The 18,649-nt window shown below is 55.2% G+C and overlaps 1 protein-coding gene across 2 annotated transcripts in view; it reads right to left on the bottom strand.

Annotated features, from left to right (window-relative positions):
- KIAA1614 overlaps positions 1-18,449 on the bottom strand; it is a 37,570-nt gene extending 19,121 nt beyond the window's left edge. Inside the window, exons 1-4 of one of the 2 annotated variants that reach the window (XM_082613769.1) lie at positions 17,713-18,449; positions 15,056-16,002; positions 14,321-14,384; positions 3,353-3,496 (exon numbers count right to left, since the gene is read on the bottom strand). In XM_082613769.1, the coding sequence (XP_082469895.1) occupies positions 3,353-3,496; positions 14,321-14,384; positions 15,056-16,002; positions 17,713-17,759 (1,202 nt within the window). In that variant the 5' untranslated portion in view covers positions 17,760-18,449. Of the gene's footprint in view, positions 1-3,352; positions 3,500-14,320; positions 14,385-15,055; positions 16,003-17,712 lie in introns of both variants that reach the window. The other variant, XM_082613768.1, reaches the window with a different exon arrangement.
- Positions 18,450-18,649: the final 200 nt, after the last annotated feature.

Consider the following 18,649-nt stretch of genomic DNA (forward strand, 5'->3'; position numbering starts at 1 on the left):
CTCTAGGCAGAGAAACAGCATCACCTCACCCCCCAGAAACAAGAGGAGCCGCACTGAGCAGAGGCTCTGCCCCTGCTGCACAGGCAGGATGCCCTGGTCAGACAGGCCCAGCCTGTGGAGGAAAGGCCCACTGGGAGATTCAGTACGCAGGCTTAGATACAACAACCCCCTCCAAGCCCCAGAGGGCGATGCCCTGCTCTGTTGACAGGATGTGGGCTATACTTTCTGAGGAGGGAAAAATAGAGCTCAGCTTTCGAGGCAGTACATTCCTAATCTAATAAGGAAGTCCAGGTCCTGTCAGCCACATTAGCAACCTTAACTTTTACGTTCAAGATGGAGAATCGAGCCATCCTGGAATTCATGCCAAAGGTACAAACAATATTTTTGTTCTAAAAGAAGAAATGGAGAGATGCAGGAGAGCTTAATCACATAAGGTACCTTCAACTCAGTTATTGAATCCCAGAGGCCTCCACCAGTAGCGCTGGGACCAGTGCATAAGTGTACGGTGAAGATTCTGGAGACAAGTACAGAGCGAATAAGGCACTAGAGCAGCAAGCAAACACCACACCTGCCAAGCTTCTCAATATTAGGCACAGCAGATGCCTCAACCATCCCTCTCGGAGAGGATTCTGTCTGCTCAGACAACAATGCTGTCCTAACCACACAAGCTCCATGCGGTCCTACGTGGCCACTACCTGACATAGGACAACAGCACTTACGGTGTCACCTTCCCAGGCCGTGCCTCTTGCTCATGTGTTCTGCCCTCCTGGGATTAGGAACGCCAACATAGGTGTTCCTGTCCCCCACATGGAAAAAGGTTGTGCTTCCAAGAGCTGCTCAATTTCTACACTGATTTGCTTCCAGAAAATGCGGCTGCTGCTTACTACCTCTTCACCTCCTGGAAAAGCCAGTCTGTTCAGGATTGCCCCAGCTACCTCCAGCGAGACCCGAGATAAAGAAGACCTTCTGGAGACTGCTCTGCCTGCCCCGCTCTTCCATCATTTTTCATCAGGCTGCTCTTTGGAAGGAGTGATGCCTCTGGGCTCGGGGGGTGCACGAGGGGCTCCTGCATCTAATGAGGCCCCAGGCCTGTGTGGCACCTCCAAGTTAGCTCAGCATGTCTCTCCAGGGCGATCTGACAAGCGTACCCTTTAGAAGCATTTGCAGCAAGCCATCTGGCGTTGATTTTTCAGCTATACCCTCTGAGGATTCACCAGTGCTGCCAAGTCAAAGTAATTCTTTTCTGGACACAGCAGCTGCTAAAGTGGGTCACCTTGCATTTCAGCAGCATTTCTGCTGCTGGAGAAGAGCCTGGTGAAAGGGAACCTACTTTAAGCTTAGTGACTGGGGTTGTCGTGAGATGCTGATGTGATTTGGGGAAGAGGAAGTGTCCAAAGTACGTTTACACCATCCAGTCTGTTTTTCAGATAGTCTTGCCTGTTTTGAGGCTCCCCAGCTCCACCTAAGGACCTAAAGAAAGTGGAACAGGAGGCTTCCATGGAAGTCTAAGGCTCTGGGCCTCATATACATACAGAGTAGAACAGTTAGGATGCTTCAGAGGAGCCACTCCCATTCCTAACTAGTGTCCTCCAGCCAGAGGGAGACAAGGTACAAAATGTGGAGATAAAGAGTAGCCTGCTTGGTACCTCTTGCCAGGATTTAGGGTCTCCTGAGCCCCTCTCCCAGGGGTCACAGTGACACTGAACACAAAGGCAGGCTGCAGCCTTCTGCTCCTGCTGGAGTCATCCCAAAGGTGCCAGGAAGGTACTCAGCCTTTAATGAGAGGGCTCAGCATCCCCTCAAAGAGCACGCGATCCAGTTCCGCTGAGAATCCTCGCTGCCTCTAGTGCCCACTGTGCCATGGTCCTGCTGGGGCCTGGGGCACTTTGGCACAGGCTGGCGGCCTCATCGCAGGCCAGCTGCACCAGCAAATGCCACATGTAAGTGATTGCTTGGGCTGCACTGTACACGGAACAGGCACAATGATGGGGATGGGATGTCATGCAAGGAGTAGCCACATATGTGGAATGCTGGTCTGAACGTCCTTGAACTCGTACTTTTCCCATCTCTTCATCCCTGATGAGCTCAGCCTCCCTCATAGCTCCAGCATCGTGAAATCAGGGTAATGCCCAAATCCGTAGTTCTGACTTCTCCTCTACAGCTCCTGTAACCAACTGCCTGATAAGCACCTCCAGGGGGTGTTCTGTGGGCAACCCCTCCAAAGCCTGATCCTGCACCTAGGCTTCACCTCTTGGCTAAAGCCCCACCAAACCTCCAGACACCAAGTCAGAACCCTGGGCTCCATCCTGGATGCCTCCCCTTCTCATGCTCCCCTCATCCAGTTGATTAAATGATTAACAATCAGAGGTAACACTCGTATCGTACTCACTATATGCTGGGTGCGGTTGTAAACACTTTACATATATTAACTCATATAACCCTCACAACAACCCTGTTAAGGTAAGCACTCATGATTCCCATTTTGCAGATGAGGAAACTGAGGCACACAGACTTCCCTAAGGGCACACAGCTAGTAAGTGGCAGAGCCAGAATTCAGTGGTCTGGTTCCAGAGTCTTAACCGCTTCTCTGCTGCCTCATTAAGCCTGCTTGCTCTGTCTCCTGGCAATCTCTCGTCTCCACACCCTGCCCCCATCACTGCTCACCAGGACCACGGTGCAGCCTCCTCACTGCCCCTGAGTCCCCCAGATCCAACCCATCCCTGCAGTCAGAACAGCTTTCCTGAAATGCAAATGTGATGGTGCTACCCTCCTGCCTCAAATCCTTTGGTGGCTCCTAGCTATTACACGAGGCATCCAAATTGCTCAGCAGGCCTGGAGGCCTCCATGACTGGACTCCACTGAGCCTTCGGGCCTTCACACCATGCACCCCCCAGCATGGCCTCAGGCTCTAGCCTCCCCAGGATGCTCACCCCCGCCTCCCTCATCTACCCTCATCTGAATATCTACGTCTCCTTCAAGCCCCAACTTACAAGCCACATCCTCCAGAGCCTCCCCTGTCCTTTCCAGTGGAGTTACGGTAGGTTTCCTGCCCTGCACACGCACCTTTCCTCTCCTACACCACCGCCCACAGAACTGTATTGATCCGTTTGCCCGTCTTTTTCCCTGGAGACTGTGACCTCTGTCCTCCAGGGGGCTCAGATTATGTTCCATAACATCACACGAGCAGGCCCTCAATGAAGGTGTGCTGACTGACTAGAATGAAAGCAATGCCTGACACAGGAAAAACTCACACACAGACAGGAGGGAGGAGGGAGCAGCGGCATTGTGGCTGGATCCCATCTCTTCTTCTGCCACAGCCCTCCCAGGCCAGTCTGAGCCGGGCCCCACTCACCGGCTGCCCTGGGCAAGGGTGGGCACAATATCGTGGCTGGCACGGACGGGCCGGGTCCTGGCCTTCATGCGGGCTCGCTGAAGCAGATGCTTGGCTTCCTCATGCCTGGGGCTCAGCACGGGCTCCGGCTTGGGACTAAAGGTCCTGCTGGGTGGCACATGGGCCAGAGCAGGCAGGGGAGGGATTAGAAGAAAATAACACGGATTAGGAGGGCTTTAACAGTGTCTGAGCGTGGCTATGCCAGAAACAACCCTGCGTGTGCAGCCTTCCTTGTTCAGCTCCCACACGGAGGGCACCTAGCCTGGGGCCTGGGGCCTGGCCCTGAGCAACTCTGGATGGGACCAGGGAGCTGGCCCACCTTGGACATCTGCTCAGAGACCGGAGGCAGAGAGCCCAGGAGGATCTAGAAAAGGGTAGGGGAGTCTCCAGATTATTCTATTGTTCCTTCCCTGGGCAGACAGCGGGAGCTATCTGGGAGGAGGGGAAGAAAAGGGCCTGGGGTTGTCGGGCTGGGCTTGTGCCCAGCCAGCCAGATGGTCTTCACACGTGTCCCCTCCCTCTCTCCTTCTGTCTCTCTCTGCACCCACACGTACCCACTGGGGCTCCCACCGCACCATCCTGAGCTCCCACCGCAGACACAAGGAATCAGCGCTCTGCCCGTCACTGGGCTGCTCCTCTGAGGGAATGACATTTCATAAGGCCTCAGTCCGCATCCCGACAGGCATCAGTCCCAGGCTGAGAGACATTAAGCTGGACCCACATCGAGTCGGCAGTGGCTCGGGTTCATTATAATAAAGGCCCTCTAGCAGCCCTCTCCGCCTCCCCAGCCAGTCCAGAGCTGCAGAAAAGGATAGCAGCTCTTTTTCAAAGCCACCTCCCAGACAGTGACATGCAGCCAGCGCCAGACTCCCCCTGACCAGAGCCCATCTCCCCCGCCAGGCTGGCTGGGGACAGGTGCGCTCTCCACTTGACAGATGAGGGCTCCGGAGCACAGAGGAGCACCTGGTGCGTCGTCGCTCAAGGTCGGACATCAAGTGAAGCAGGGCAGGTGCCTCCACATCCCCGGTCCCCTCCAGGCCGAGGCGGAGTGCCTTCCGCAGCCCCGTGGCTGCTCCTGTCCTCACTGCACATACGTTGGGCTGTCCTCACTAGGGAGGGTCCGTAGAAAGAGGACCTGGGCAGGTAGAGGCTCAGCCCGGCCTGCATCTCAGACTGCAGCCCGCCAAGTCCCGTGCCTTACCCACCCCATGTGTCACCTGGAGAAAGGGGCCTTGTCTTGACAGGGGGAAGGTACCAAGTAGTTTCCTAGGTGACAGATGACAGAGATGTGAGTGGGGAAATGGCACAACCCTGAGGCCTCCTTGGGACAACCTTAGACAAGCTCTGGGCAGTCCATGATTTTTTTTTTCCTTCTTTTTTCTTTTCTTTTCTTTTTTTTTTTTTCTCATTATTTGCACCTAATCCTGCAATTGGGGCCAAGATAAAAAATAAGAACTGCCAGAACAAAGGCACCATCTGTGCCTATGAACCCTGGCAGGGCCCAGGCACAGTTCGGGAACCAGGAGGGCTTACGGCAGAGAATGAAAGTGAGTCTCCAGGCCTGCTGCCCTGTGAGGAGAGGCCTCCCTTTGCACAGCTTCCCGGGCAGGCAGGGCCTCCAATGCACTGCCGAGAGCAGCTGTGCTCCCCAAGGCTCCGGCTCCGCCAGCAGAGATAATGAGGTTACCAGCCCGGGGAGAGACGCATCTGCAGCCGCAGGCCTCTGGCTGCCAGCCCACACGCTCGGAGCCTTCCGGTGACAGCTGTGGTTCCCCGGCTGTCGGAGGGCATTTGTCACAAGACCTGGTGGGCAGGCAGGAGGGCTCCAGGCAGCTGGCCAGATGCTGCCAAGATCGGCCTTCCCCCCAGGTTTTTAAACCATTTTCCAGCTTTGCTGCTTCCTTTCTGCTCCCTCTACTTGGAGCTGTTATTTTTTTTTTTTTTTCATCAGCTGCCCTGCTTTGGTTCCTGGCAGACAAAGCTGGTTTCTCCACTGATTAGAAAAGCAGGGTTTTTTAGGCGCCTGGAGGCATCCATGCAGTAACAAACTGAGCAGGGAGGGGAGCAGCCGCTACCTTCACAGATGGCAGCCAGGGTCAGCGGGGCAGGCAACTCCTGGTCACGGTGCACCCTGGAGAGGGCAGGCCCTGACAGCCCTGTGGCAGGGAGGGGGTCTTTCTCCCAAGCAGCAGGGGGCAGACAGGTGCAGTGCTGTGAGCCTGTCCCAGTCTAACTGCCCACCTCCCATCACTGCATTGTCTTGGTCCACCCACGGGGCAACAACCCTGCCCGACAGACAGGTCCTGACGCCTGAGGAGAAGGGAGACTCTCCACTCTAATCTGACCACAGCCCTGGAGCCACCCCCTTCCCATCACGGACTATAACCCACCGTCCCAGCTGTCACAGTTCCTTTAGATATTTCCTCGAAGGATTGGGGTGGTCCCTGTGTGGCTTGGCAAAGACAACTCCATCTGAGCACAGAGAGCTTTTGTCACGGCCACGAAAGCTCACACAGGGAGGGCTCATGAGCTCAGCGGGTGAGGCACAGGGAGAAAGTGGCTGAGTGCTTCCCCCAGGCCTGTTTCCCCATCTGTAGACAGCGGGAGTTACACAGGGGACAGAACTCACATTGCTAACCTGTAAGCCAGGGCCTTTGGCCAGGTAGCCTGCCGTACCACAAGGTGGGGTGGGGGACCCTGACGTCCTCTGCGGGGGCTTCACAGATGTCTGGCCCTCAAGAAGCAGCAACACCTAAAAGAGCTACTGGCTGGGGACAACGGGACTTCCACGTGAGTATTCTGGCCCTTCCGTCTGCCCCTCCAACTACCAGCATCCTAAGCTGCTTCCCAGGACAAAGGGCAGCATGCAGCCCCCTCCCGCTCTGGTCTCTCCACCTAAGCCCGTTTCCTAGCAGAGAGACAGGCATAGCTCTGACTGCAGCTCCCCTCCCACCCCACCCACAGCCAGGTCAGGCTCTCCAGTCAGGACAACCACCACTGTCCCCCAGTCAGAGAGGTCAGGGGGACAGAGTGGCCTCCTTCTGCAGCCATCATAATCCTAGATTAAAATAATAAGCTCCAGCAAGTCCGGCTTTAACTCTTTCATCCCAGGAATATGAACGAGGGAAACAATTTGGAATGTAAAGAGATCTGACATTTCCCGGATTCCAGGATGCAGCAAGTAGAGGGAAAATATAGTATACAGAACACATATGAGCCTTTCTGCCCGGCATCTGTGCCATTTTTGTATATTAGAAAGCTTTTTGATGACCAAGGATAGAGCGCTCCTGTTGTCACACTGTGTGCGGTTCCCCGAGTGAGGGGAATAGGAAAGGTGGGCCCAGAACCGATTCTGGAACACGTGCTCCATGAAGGCAGGGGCCTGTCTGGGCTCATTACCACAGACACCTTCTTCCCAGGGCTGCGGGACACGGACAGGACAGAGCTTAGAGTGGTGGTTAGAAGCGTGGCTCTGGGGCAGCCTGCCCAGGTTCTAATTCTGGGCTGCCACGTATCAGCTGTGTCACCCTGGCAGGTCACTTAGGGGTTAAGGCTCAGCTTCCTCCTCTCCTAAATAGGGGTTCAGTTGTTAAGCGAGACTGATCCCCTTATAAGAGCTGAGCACAGAGCCAGGAACTTGGTGAGATTCCATCGATACTAGCATTTATTATTATTGCTTTTATTATTTGCACCATTATTTAGTTAAGTTACTCTCACCCCCTTACTGAGCAAAGGATGGAACCCCTGAACATGAACTAAAATCACCTGCCGAAGAGATCCCCTTTTCGTCTGCCAGGAAGGCGTGTTTAGAAGAGACAGGCTATCTTAAAGCTAGAGAGGGCTTGGTGGGTTTTGTTCTAGACCTTCAGAGCCCTTGACAGGACTCCACAGAAAAGGCAATTTCCATAGAATGGGGAATGGGAGGAGGCTGTTTGGTAGCGGAGGGACACTGCTGCCCAGATAATAAATAGGCGCTTCTCTCAACAGAGAAGGAAGAGCTGTTTAAGAATGGCATATACCTGGACAAAACTCTAATTCGAAAAGATACATGCACCCCTATGTTCACAGCAGCGCTATTCACAACAGCCAAGACATGGAAACAGGGCTTCCCAGGTGGCGCAGTGGTTGAGAATCTGCCTGCCAATGCAGGGGACACGGGTTCGAGCCCTGGTCTGGGAAAATCTCACATGCCGCGGAGCAGCTGGCCCCGTGAGCCACAATTACTGAGCCTGCGCGTCTGGAGCCTGTGCTCCGCAACAAGAGAGGACTCGATAGTGAGAGGCCCGCGCACTGTGATGAGGAGTGGCCCCCACTTGCCACAACTAGAGAAAGCCCTCGCACAGAAATGAAGACCCAACACAGCCATAAATAAATAAATAAATTTAAAAAAAAAAGACATGGAAACAAGCTAAGTGTCCGTCGACAGATGAATGGCTAAAGAAGATGTGGTACATATATACAATGGAATACTACTCAGCCATAAAAAAGAATGAAATAATGCCACTTGCAGCAACATGGATGCAACTAGAGATTATCATACCAAGTGAAGTAAGTCAGAAAGAGAAAGACAAATACCATATGATATCACTTATATGTGGAATCTAAAATATGACACAAATGAACTTATCTACGAAACAGAAACAGACTTACAGACATAGAGAACAGACTTGTGGTTGCCAAGGGGGAAGGGGGGTGGGGGAGGGAAGGATTGGGAGTTTTGGATTAGCAGATGCAAACTATCGATATTATATACAGAATGGATAAACAACAAGGTCCTACTGTATAGCACAGGGAACTATATTTAATATCCTGTGATAAACCATAATGGAAAAGAATATGAAAAAGAATGTATATATGTATAACTGAATCACTTTGCTATAAAGCAGAAATTAACACAACATTGTAAATCAACTATACTTCAATAAAATAAATTTTTTAAAAAAAGAATGGCTGCTGTGGGATACGCCTCATTGAACACCTTTGAAAAGATTGGGTGGAGGTGTGCAGAGCTTCCCTAGGACGTCGACTCCTTACAGAGAGAGCAAAAAGGCTCTGTCCTTGCCTTCCTGAAGGAGGAGGACAAAACAATCCTTGTGGGCTGTCGCTCTCCTAGCACTGCATGTGTGGAGGCAGCTGACCAAGACACCCCCATCTAGGGGGACAGTGGCCTGCTCCACTCTGGAGGCCATGGAGGAGGGCTTCCTCTTCTTGAATTTCAGCCCAACTCCTCAAAGATGAATGGTCTTGAGCAAATTAACTTTCTTGAGCCTCTTTATTCACAAAGGTTGGCACCATAATGAGATTTTCCTGTGTGGGGTGTATGTGAGTGTGACAATGACATGCATGACGACTGCAGGCAGCACTAGCTGTGAGGCAGGGCTTGAAGTGTTAGCATCCTTCCTTCTCCACCAGGACTTAGAACCCTAGATACTTCAGGAGCACGGTGCGTAGTTGAAAACACTGGTGAGTGGTTAAACGGAACTTTTTTCTTTTTAGTTGTAGTCTTGGCAGGTTTGGGAGTGGCGAGGGGTTCCCTCTAGTTTTCCTTTGCGTCTGTATGTCTGAGTTGGTGGGCAGGATGGGGAGTGGCGGGGGGTACACAGGACGGACAGGGGCTTGGCTAGTCTTCATTACACCCTTGCCCGGGGGAGTCCTCAGTTACATCTGCAGCCCTGCAAATCCTGGGGAGATGCAGGAGAGTTTCTTCTCCCAAGCTCATCCCCAGGGCTCCTCATGACCCCCTGAGACTAGGACCAGAAGATCCAGAACCCAACCAGGGAGCCAGAATGATGTCCAGACCCCCTCACCAGGCTACCCGTGTAGCAGGCCACAGCACACAGCAACGTCGCAGCACTGCCAGAAGACGGGGTCATCCTACCAGGGAGGGAGTGGACATGGCAGGAGGGAGACAGCGAATGTCCCTCCATTTCCTACTGCCTTACCTAAAACCTAAATTCCAAGGCTCTCCATAAGTGGTCTCAGCCCACATTCCCACCCTGTGTCCTGATAGCATCTTCCACACAACCCACCTCACACCTCTCCCATGCACTTCTGCAAACCTTACCCAGCTGGAAGGTCCTCTCCTGGCTCCATCCAGATCCTCTCAAGCCCACAGGGGTGTCCAGCCCTTGGTGAGCCCTCACTTACACCCATGCATGCACGCTTCTGCCAAACATTTTCTGAGTGCCTGTTCCGTGCTGATACTCAGCAGGTACCGGGTCCCAGAGATAAGAACAGCATGGTCTTTGGCCCTAAGAAGCTCCAGAAGGAGATCCACCAGCAACAGCTATGGCCAGAGTTGGTGTAAGCGCAGTGGGCAGTGAGGGCAAAATGGAAATTCCTTCTGAAATTACACACAGTAGTAGGACCACAGGAGAGTCTTCCAAAATGCTAGGTAACACATTAAGTTTTAAAAGCCCAAGATTTTCTCACAGCTGTGGGCCTGACCACTCGAGCCACAGGCCAGGCCTCTGAAATTCTTGAGGGTTCCCTGTCTACCCCTTCTTTAAACTGGAGTCTGCAAACAGCTTTGGAGCAGGGAGTTTTGACCACTAGCTATCTCAACAGGGGCCTGAAAATTGGGACCCACCAAAGTCTGAGTTGCTGCCGGCTGGCACCCTGTCCCTTCTTTCCTTGTGACGAGGTGTGTACACAGAGACTGGGCTCCCCGTTATGAGCCTCAGTTTCTGTATCTGTTGACAGAAATGGGCACGATTCCACCACGGGGATGGGGGGAAATCAACAACCTAGGAAATCCTCTGAGCTTCCTTCATCATTACAGCACAAATGAAACAACCCCAGAGACCCTCTCCATTTATCCCACAGCGGAGCAGTAGTTAAAGTCCCTGCAGACACACTTCAGGATCTGGGCCCCCCAAGATCACACACATGGAAAGGCCCTGATCTGAAGCAGAGTGGGTCTGGGTCACATAGCACTGCCTCTCCAATGAGACTGCCAAGGAAGGCCCTGGGCCTCAGGATGCGTGCAGCAGCCCAAGGCTGAGTGCCTTTTTGTAAAAAGCTGACTCCCTTTCGGTGCGGGGCCTGGGGTGAGCATTGTACTGACTGCTGCTGCTCCTCTGGTTTCACGTACTTTTTGCACAAGCGGGACAATCTGTAATCCTGATACGCCCTCTCAGAGCCTCAAGACAGGGGAGAGGCCAAGTGGATCCTGGCCATTTTACAGAGAGCAGGGACGGGACACCATGGGTTGCTAAGAACGGATGAGGGCAGAGCCAGCCCTGAGCAGAGGATCCTTCACTTCCCCCCCGCCCCCCATCTCCAATAAGTCCAGTGCCCAGACACGGCCATGAGCAAGGTCGCTGATAGCACTGACCCCGCTGGCCACCTCTGAAGTGCTTACGTCTCACCTCATCCTCTCCCCACCCCCAGTCAATCCCATTTCCTGAATCATGTCAACAGTGACTTAGGAGAGAAACAAGCTTATCCCGTGGAGGTTGCCATTCACCATTCTTTGTCTATATTTGAGAATACCAGGCTGCGGGAGGCCGAGGATCCCCAGATCCCTAACCCAAGGCATGGCCTGTGGGGACAGATTGTGGCAGTGCTGCTTCATGGTTAGAGCACAGCCCTTGGCACCGAGCAGCTTTGACTGTGAACCCTGACTCCAAAACTTAACAGCTGGGGCTTCCCTGGTGGCGCAGTGGTTGAGAGTCCGCCTGCCGATGCAGAGGACACGGGTTTGTGCCCCGGTCCGGGAAGATCCCACATGCCACAGAGCGGCTGGGCCCGTGAGCCATGGCTGCTGAGCCTGCGCGTCTGGAGCCTGTGCTCCACAACGGAAGAGGCCACAACAGTGAGAGGCCCGCGTACCGCAAAAAAAAAAAAAAAAACTTAACAGCTATATGACTGGGCAAGTCACTTAGCCTCCCCCCAGAGGGGTCTCTGTCAGTGAAACAGGAACAATCAATAGGGTTCATTATCAGGATAAAGTGAGGGTGTGGTGCAGCACAAGGTCTGGGAATTGAGTGTCAGCGTGGTCTTCTGGAGGGAGGGACCACCAGGTTGTTCCGGTCCTCTGGGACGGAGTCTCCTCTTGCCCCTCAGTAGAGGGGACAACCATTTGGTCCTGGGGCATTTCTGGTGTTCCCTCGGCATCTCAGGGGTCTCGCCTCCACGGTCGACTCTCCCTGTGACCACTGCAATGAGCTGGGCCAGACAGTGACTACTGTCTTGGTCTCTGCTGTCACCATCATTTCAGGGCTTCTTGTCTTATCACCATGCAGAGCAGTAACAATTGAGGACATAACACGTGTGGGGTTAACTTGGTCACAGGGGTTATTTGGTTGCAACACTGAACTACACTGATGCTAAGTTTGACTGGGTGTGAAACTGGACCTTTTATGCCTCAAACACTGAGAAGATCTGAGGGGCTCACTGCCCGAGCACGTCCTGACTGATGTCCTGGCCCCTTCAGGATGGCCATCATGATGGTGACCACAGTCTCAGAGTCTACACTACCCAGTGTCCTCAGCCCCTCAGTACACAAAGCCCCAGGACCCTGGTCCCATGTGGCTAGGGGTAAAGAGCTGAGGGAAGTGTGCCTTATTTCAAAGGTCTCTTGGGGAGTTCAGCTATACAGAAGGAGCATCAGTAAATCCATCCTGCTTAGGGGAGAGATGGAGCCTGCAGTGTCTTAGGGACCACTTTAGTATCTGACCAGGAGACTCAGGAATAGAGCCAAATGAGGAGCCCTGTCCCAGGAGGGTTCTACACATGGCTGAGCTTTCTCCCATCCTTGAACTAGGGGAGATGGGAGAAAGCTCAGCCATGTGTAGAGCCCTCCTGGGACAGGGCTCCTCATTTGGCTCTAGAGGTATGCTCTCTGGCCCTTCAGCCTGGGTATCTACTCAGCAGGGGCCTGAGTATAGATCACCAATAAAGGTCCGTGGGGCACTGTGAATGAATGACCTTCCAAACAAGCCAGAAGACAGTTTTTCCCATGCCAACTCTATGCCCGGATATACGCTGGGCACCAACCTCATTCCACACACACATTCTCTCCCTTCATACATAGACATTGAGATCATCATACAATACACATAAGCACACACCTACACATCCTACGCCGACACCTACATACCTTATCCAAACCCTAACCTGCTGCAGATGGTCTGGAAGGTGAAACAATAGTCCAGAAATCCCTACCCTGAGGATTCTACACAAATGCCATCTCCTCACAGGACTGGGGGAAAGTCCCTCCCAGCCCCATGGTTGAAGTTCTTTTCCTTTAAGATGCGTGTTTTTATTATTTGTTATCCAACACGAGAGTCAGGAGCTCTGGCTTCTCCTTTCAGTAGTGACCTCTGGACAAATCCCCCGTGGCCATCTTGCAGCTGAGACTTCCTCCCCCCACCCCCCCACCCCGCCCCTGCCCAGGTAAGAAACGGTGGGAGTGGCGGGGGAGGAGCAGCTGCAGAAGAAGAGGCCCCACATCCTCTGGGCACAAGGTCTGTGGGCCCAGGCTGCATCCTTTACAGCCCCCCAGGGAAGGACGAGGGGACAGGGCGGGGGTCAGGGTATCGCTGAGGACCACAGTCACACCCCTCCATATCGCGGCCGGGCTAGGAGGGGATATGAGGAGAGGCTGACCGCGGCGGCCGTGGAGGCGGGAAGAGACCCCTGGCAGGAGGGGGGCAGGCACAACTCCAAATTGTAAACAACGAGGGAGGAAGGAGACAGAGAGCCCCCTCTCCGCCAGGCCCTCAGCCGACTCCACTGAGAAGGCCAGTGGCCAGGCAGAGGCTGAACCCCCGGAACCTGGGCAGCCCTCGCTTTGTGAAAGCAGGACTGGGGGGCCCTGTCCACATGTTCTGAAGGGGAGGGAGGTCAATAAGTGGAATTTATCAGGCAGGGAGGGGCCTGATCATGGAAAAGTGACACTGCTGACCTCTGCCTTCAGCAGAAACCATGAGACCCTCAGGAGGGTGACGTCACTGCACGGCTGAGGAAATGGGGCCGCTCCCAGCTCCGGGACCTCTCTCAGCTTCACGTGCCAGGTGCGCAGCAAAGACTGAGGAGGAGGCCGAGGCCTGGGCACCACCAGCTCAGGCCCACAGATGGCTCCTCACCCCGCCCGGAGGGTAGTCGTCTCACCTGCCTGGTCGGGACACTGCCCCAGCCCCATTCCAGGCCCAGCTTCCCAGAGACATTCGTGGAGGAGCTAGAGCAAAGTCAGGGAGGCTGGGGGCGGTGAAGGCCTTTACACAACCCAATGCACCCCTTGATTGGGAAAGGAACTGGTGGAGTAATAGCCTTGCATTCGGATCTTTTCCCTAAGGATTTTCGCATCCATTATCTTGTGTTCAGTCTCACAACAGTCCTGAGAAGTATCAATACATCACACAAGTATTACTTGGCCCACTTTAAAGATAAATAGACAGAGGCTGGGCCTCCCTGGTGGCGCAGTGGTTGAGAGTCCGCCTGCCGATGCAGGGGATACGGGTTCGTGCCCCGGTCTGGGAGGATCCCATATGCCGCGGAGCGGCTGGGCCCGTGAGCCATGGCCGCTGGGCCTGCGCATCCGGAGCCTGTGCTCCGCAACGGGAGAGGCCACAACAGTGAGAGGCCCGCATATCGCAAAAAGAAAAAAAAAAAAAAAAAAAAAGAGACAGAGGCTGGGGCAGGGAAATGAGTCCCAAGTCACAGAGCAGGTCGTTTGCAAAGTTCTCTTCACTGTGCTCCGTGCCCCATGGTTTTGCACAAGTAGCAGGGGCACAGCCTGGGCCACGGGGGTGACTGGTGCCTTCTAAGAGGTCTCCGGGAGGAGCCACGGCCACCTGTGCTGCAGGGTTTGCCTGCCCTCTCGCTCTCTCTGTCTCCTGCTCTCCCGATGCTGTGTAAATGAAGGTACAGGGACAACTGCCGGGAGGGAGGGAGAAATAGAAGATATGCGCTCTGAGCTCTTACCTGCTCTGGTCAGCGTCCTGCAGGGAGATGCCGGAGTCCCAGTCCACGTCCCCTGCTAGTCGCTCTAGGACCCAGAACAGAAGCAGAGATCAGGGCAGAGCCAGAAACTGGGCTCTCAGCTGCCACTTGAGAAGCATGGAGGAGAAAGTTTTCTCCAGAAGCCATTTACTCCCCAGATGACTCCGATCCCCGAGGCAGAGGCATAGCCTGTCGTGGTGACTGCTGGTGGGCACTGTCATGCATGAGCTGAGGGGTGCACCGGGGTCCCCTCCGGCGCTGGGTGAGGGAAGAAGGAAGGGAAAAAGCTGCCTCTGAGGGCTGAACGCTGAGCTCAGACTGACAGGAGGCTAACCCTGTTTGTGGAGAAGGGCTCCTACCAAGAGGACAGTGAGGTCCACTGTGGGCTGAGGATGTGTCATCTGAGGGACGTGCAAAAAGCTACTCTAGAAAGAGCTACAAGCCACAGGGAAGAAACCGTGGTAGCCTCCACCCCGAGGATAGAGGATGGCCTCCCATCGGTCTGGGGGATCTGGGGGGACTTTAGCAGATGGGACTGAGGTGGTAAAGAATCTCTGTCAAAGCCAAGACTAAGCAGACATCCTGATGAATTTGGTGACAGCCAGCCGTGCTCTCCCCCTTTCCCGCCCCACCCTTCCGCGGTAACCCCCCTCCCCCTTTCCTTCTCCTGGACTCCCTCCCGTGTCTCCACCACCACACCCACAGAGTGGGCCTTACCTGGCACAGCTCTGTCCTGGGATGAAGTCCAGGCTGGGCTTTCCACCTTGGAGGGGCTCTGCCCCCCAACACTTAGCATCTCCTGCAGCAGAAGGCGGTTCCTCTCCACGCGGTCAGAGAGGGACAAGGTGCTGCCCCCAGTGCCCAGGGCCCCCAGGTCTCCAGCTCTCCAGAGCTCCCCCAGCAGGGCTGGCCTGGGGACGAAATCCTCCTCGGACGTCAGAGACAAGCTGTCCAGGTCTTCCTGTGTGACGAGACCACCCTGCAGGGGGTATGACCTTCCTTTCCTCAGGCTGGGCCTGTGGGTGGTTTTGCTACAAGGACCAGAGCCCTCAGGCTGGCTTGGAGTGACTCTGTGCATGGGGCTCTCTTGCAAAGAGCTGGGCCCTGGCGGCACAGCCCTGTCGTGGTCAGGCAGTGTCCGTACTGCTTCTGGAGGCCACGGGCTCCTCCTGTTCCAGCTCTGGAGCCCAGAGGCAGGCGACCTGGGAGGCCCGGGGGCCCCGTTCCTGGTGGACTCCTCCTCAGTGACACTGCTGTCCAGCAGCCCGTCGTTTGGGTTCTGAGCATGATGGACCACCACGGCATCAGGTAGGGAAGACCCCTCTGATGGAGTCCTGGATCCACCCACCTTGACTCGTCTGCATTTGGGTTTCTTGAGGGATGGCCGCTCGTGAGAAGTGAGGCAGGGGCTTGCCCCCTGTTTGCCTGCTGTCATCTTCTCCTTCAAGGCCCTCACCTTGGACTCCAGCACAGAGGGGCCTTGGAGCTGTATCCCCTGTGCCCCAGGAGCCTGGGGGGCCATCAGGCTGGGTGTTCTGTCTTCTCGAGGACAGGACCAGTGTCTTGGGAGGTGTCCATTCTCTGGCTGTGGCTCAGGGCCACTTCTCTCCACAGCTGAGGTCACCTCCATGGAGCTGGCTGTTCTGCTCCCTATTTTGGGTCCTCTGGAGGAGAAAACAGACAGAGCTTCTTAGACCCAGCACCTGGCTAGCTCCAACAACCTCCTAGGTCCCCAAAGTGCCTTGGGATAGAGCCCTGTCCAGAGAAAAATAACTTGGGGTCAGAGCAGGGGATGCCCCCTAGACAATGTGAAAGCACCTCGAAGAGTACAAATCATTGGATGGTACACATAAGTTATTACTGAGTTTTTTCTTCCAAATCTAAGTAGTGTTCTCGTTTTTCTACCCCCATTTTACACGTGGGGCACAGTGGAGAGTCAAACAACAACCAATCTTCTGCCCAGTGTGGACCAGAGTGAAAATGGGGGCCAGATTTCCCAATCCCTGGCCTCTTGCTATCCTGATAGGTGTCAGGCCTCAGAGGAGGGTGGCAACATCTGCTAAGGGCCAACAAGCTCTTCCCTTTCCAAGGGGAGCCAATGCAGAGGACGGACTTCAGGAAGATACCACCCAGGATCTGACCCTCTGGCAGAAGGGGCCCCCTGTGCTCAAACCACAGGAGCGCAGCACGGGGCTGTGCCCACAGGGTGGCCAGGATCAGGCACCAATGCCTATCAGCATCTGCTCTGTGCCAGGCAGGCCTGCAAGCACTTTCAAACATGCTCTTGCAAATAATCCTCACGCAGTGCTGCCAGAACAGGATTATTATTCTCATTTTTACAGACAGAGAAACTGAGGCACAGAGAGATTAGGTAACACGGGAGCTAAGGGAGGCCCAGATGGGAATGCAAAGCTTCTCCTCCCAAGGCCAGGGCTCTTCCCAAGCACTCAGTGACCGTGTACCCCCATTCCCCTACTCCTATGAGAATATTGGTCTAGACAGGTTAAGTGACTTGCCCAAATTACACAGCCCCTTGGTGGCACGGCTGATGTCAATGTCTTCAGAGGGAACAAAAGTGAGCACGAGATTTCACTCACCAAGTTGTTCTGTGCACACATACCTGCCACAATGTCTTAATATTTATCCTGCTCTCTGAGAATATGCTCCGTCTCCGTCATACATCTAGTTATGTCCCACTTGAAGTAAACTGCGTGTATTTACATAAATACATGCATCCATATTGACACAAATTACAAACAAGAAGTTATTCACCTTATATATTGACCAACGATTCACCACAGAATTCTCTTAAATGCCAAGTCCCTCTAGAGTCACTTACTACAATTCAATTTTTACGTTTCAGGAATACACATATTTCACCAAGCAAAATACACGCACAGTGTGTATGTTACCTCAGTTTTAAACCTGTGAAGTTTAAGGCCTATCTTTGGGAGGAAGAGATCATTTACTACACCAGTTAATCTAGAAGTTACCAGCTTTGTCTTGGCAGCCCGGCCACCCGTTCCTCTCTTCTAAGGTTCAATCCAGAAAGCAGGGGATGTGAAGGTAATGGGAGCAATTTCAGTCACATTACAAGAACTTTCTTTCGGGTAAACTCGAACAGCATTCCAGAGATCATCCATCTCCGGAGACCTGGAAGGATGCGACCTTCCCCTGGGGAACAGTGGGTGTCGACTTGTGCGGCTCGGCACCGCCGAACTCTACGGCCCAAGTGCTGTACTTCTCTAAGCCGGAGACGCTGAAATGAAGACGGACGTGACGGACGGGCCTCCCCTGCGACCCTCCCTTCCCTCTCCCCACTGGCGGTCCCGCCACCCCCGGCCCGCCCGTCGCCTCGCCTCCTCCGTACTCACTGAAGGCTGCCGCCGGCAGGTCGGGCCGCCGCCTCCATCCCTTCCATCCCCGGCGAGGCCGGGGCCTCCTCTCCCCACCTCTCCCTCCCGGGCCCGCTTCGGGGACCGGGGCGCGCGGGCTCGGCCGGGGCTCCGAGAGTGCGGCCCGCAGGCCTCGGCCCTCGGGGCGCTCCCGGCTCGGCTCCCGGCTCTTCGGGCCGCCCCGGGGCTCCGAGTGGGGTCGGGCCGGAGCAGCCGACCCGCGGGCCGCGGCCTCCCTCCAGGTCCGGGGAGAGGACGCGGGGTCGGGCGGGGAGGAAGCGGCATGGGTTGCTAGCTCATGGTTCGGCCACGAAGGGGAGAGAGGCCAAGCCCGGCGCCTTCCCAGCCGGGACGGGAAGAGGGAGCGGGAGAGCAGAAAGGAGGGGCGGCGGAAGGGGCTAGAGGAGCGGCCCTGGCCCCCACCCCGCCCCGCCGCCCTCCGCGCTCGCCGCGGCCCCGGTCCCGGACGCCCGCGCCCTGCGGAGCTGCCCCTCCCGGCGGCGGCGAGCGATGCCCTCCAGACGTCTAAGCGGCGAGCACGCCCGCGAGTTTGGGGACTCGGACGGGGCGGGGGCTGCCTTCCGGGCCGCCGGACCTAACCTCTCGCGGCCCGGGTCGCCCAGTCCGCCCGGCGAGCGCCCGCAGCCGAGGCTTCTGGGAGAGCGCGGCCGTGGGACGCGGCTCCACGCGAGCCAAAGCAGCGGAAACACCACGTTCTCCCAGAGCTTCGCGGGAAGGAGTGTAACCCTACACCCGGGGCGTGGGGAGGAGGCTCAGCTGTGGGCTGTCTGGGTGGAAGCTGAGGAATGCCCTTTGTTTAGACAAGTTTTCCGGAGGAGTCGCCCTCTCCGAGGGGCCGTCTCCTTGGAGGTCAAGGTCATTTGTTTCCGCTTTCCAGCGGCGCGAGGGGACCCGT

The sequence above is a fragment of the Mesoplodon mirus genome, assembly GCF_964341445.2.
Source record: "Mesoplodon mirus genome assembly, chromosome: 3".
NCBI lineage: Eukaryota > Metazoa > Chordata > Mammalia > Artiodactyla > Ziphiidae > Mesoplodon > Mesoplodon mirus.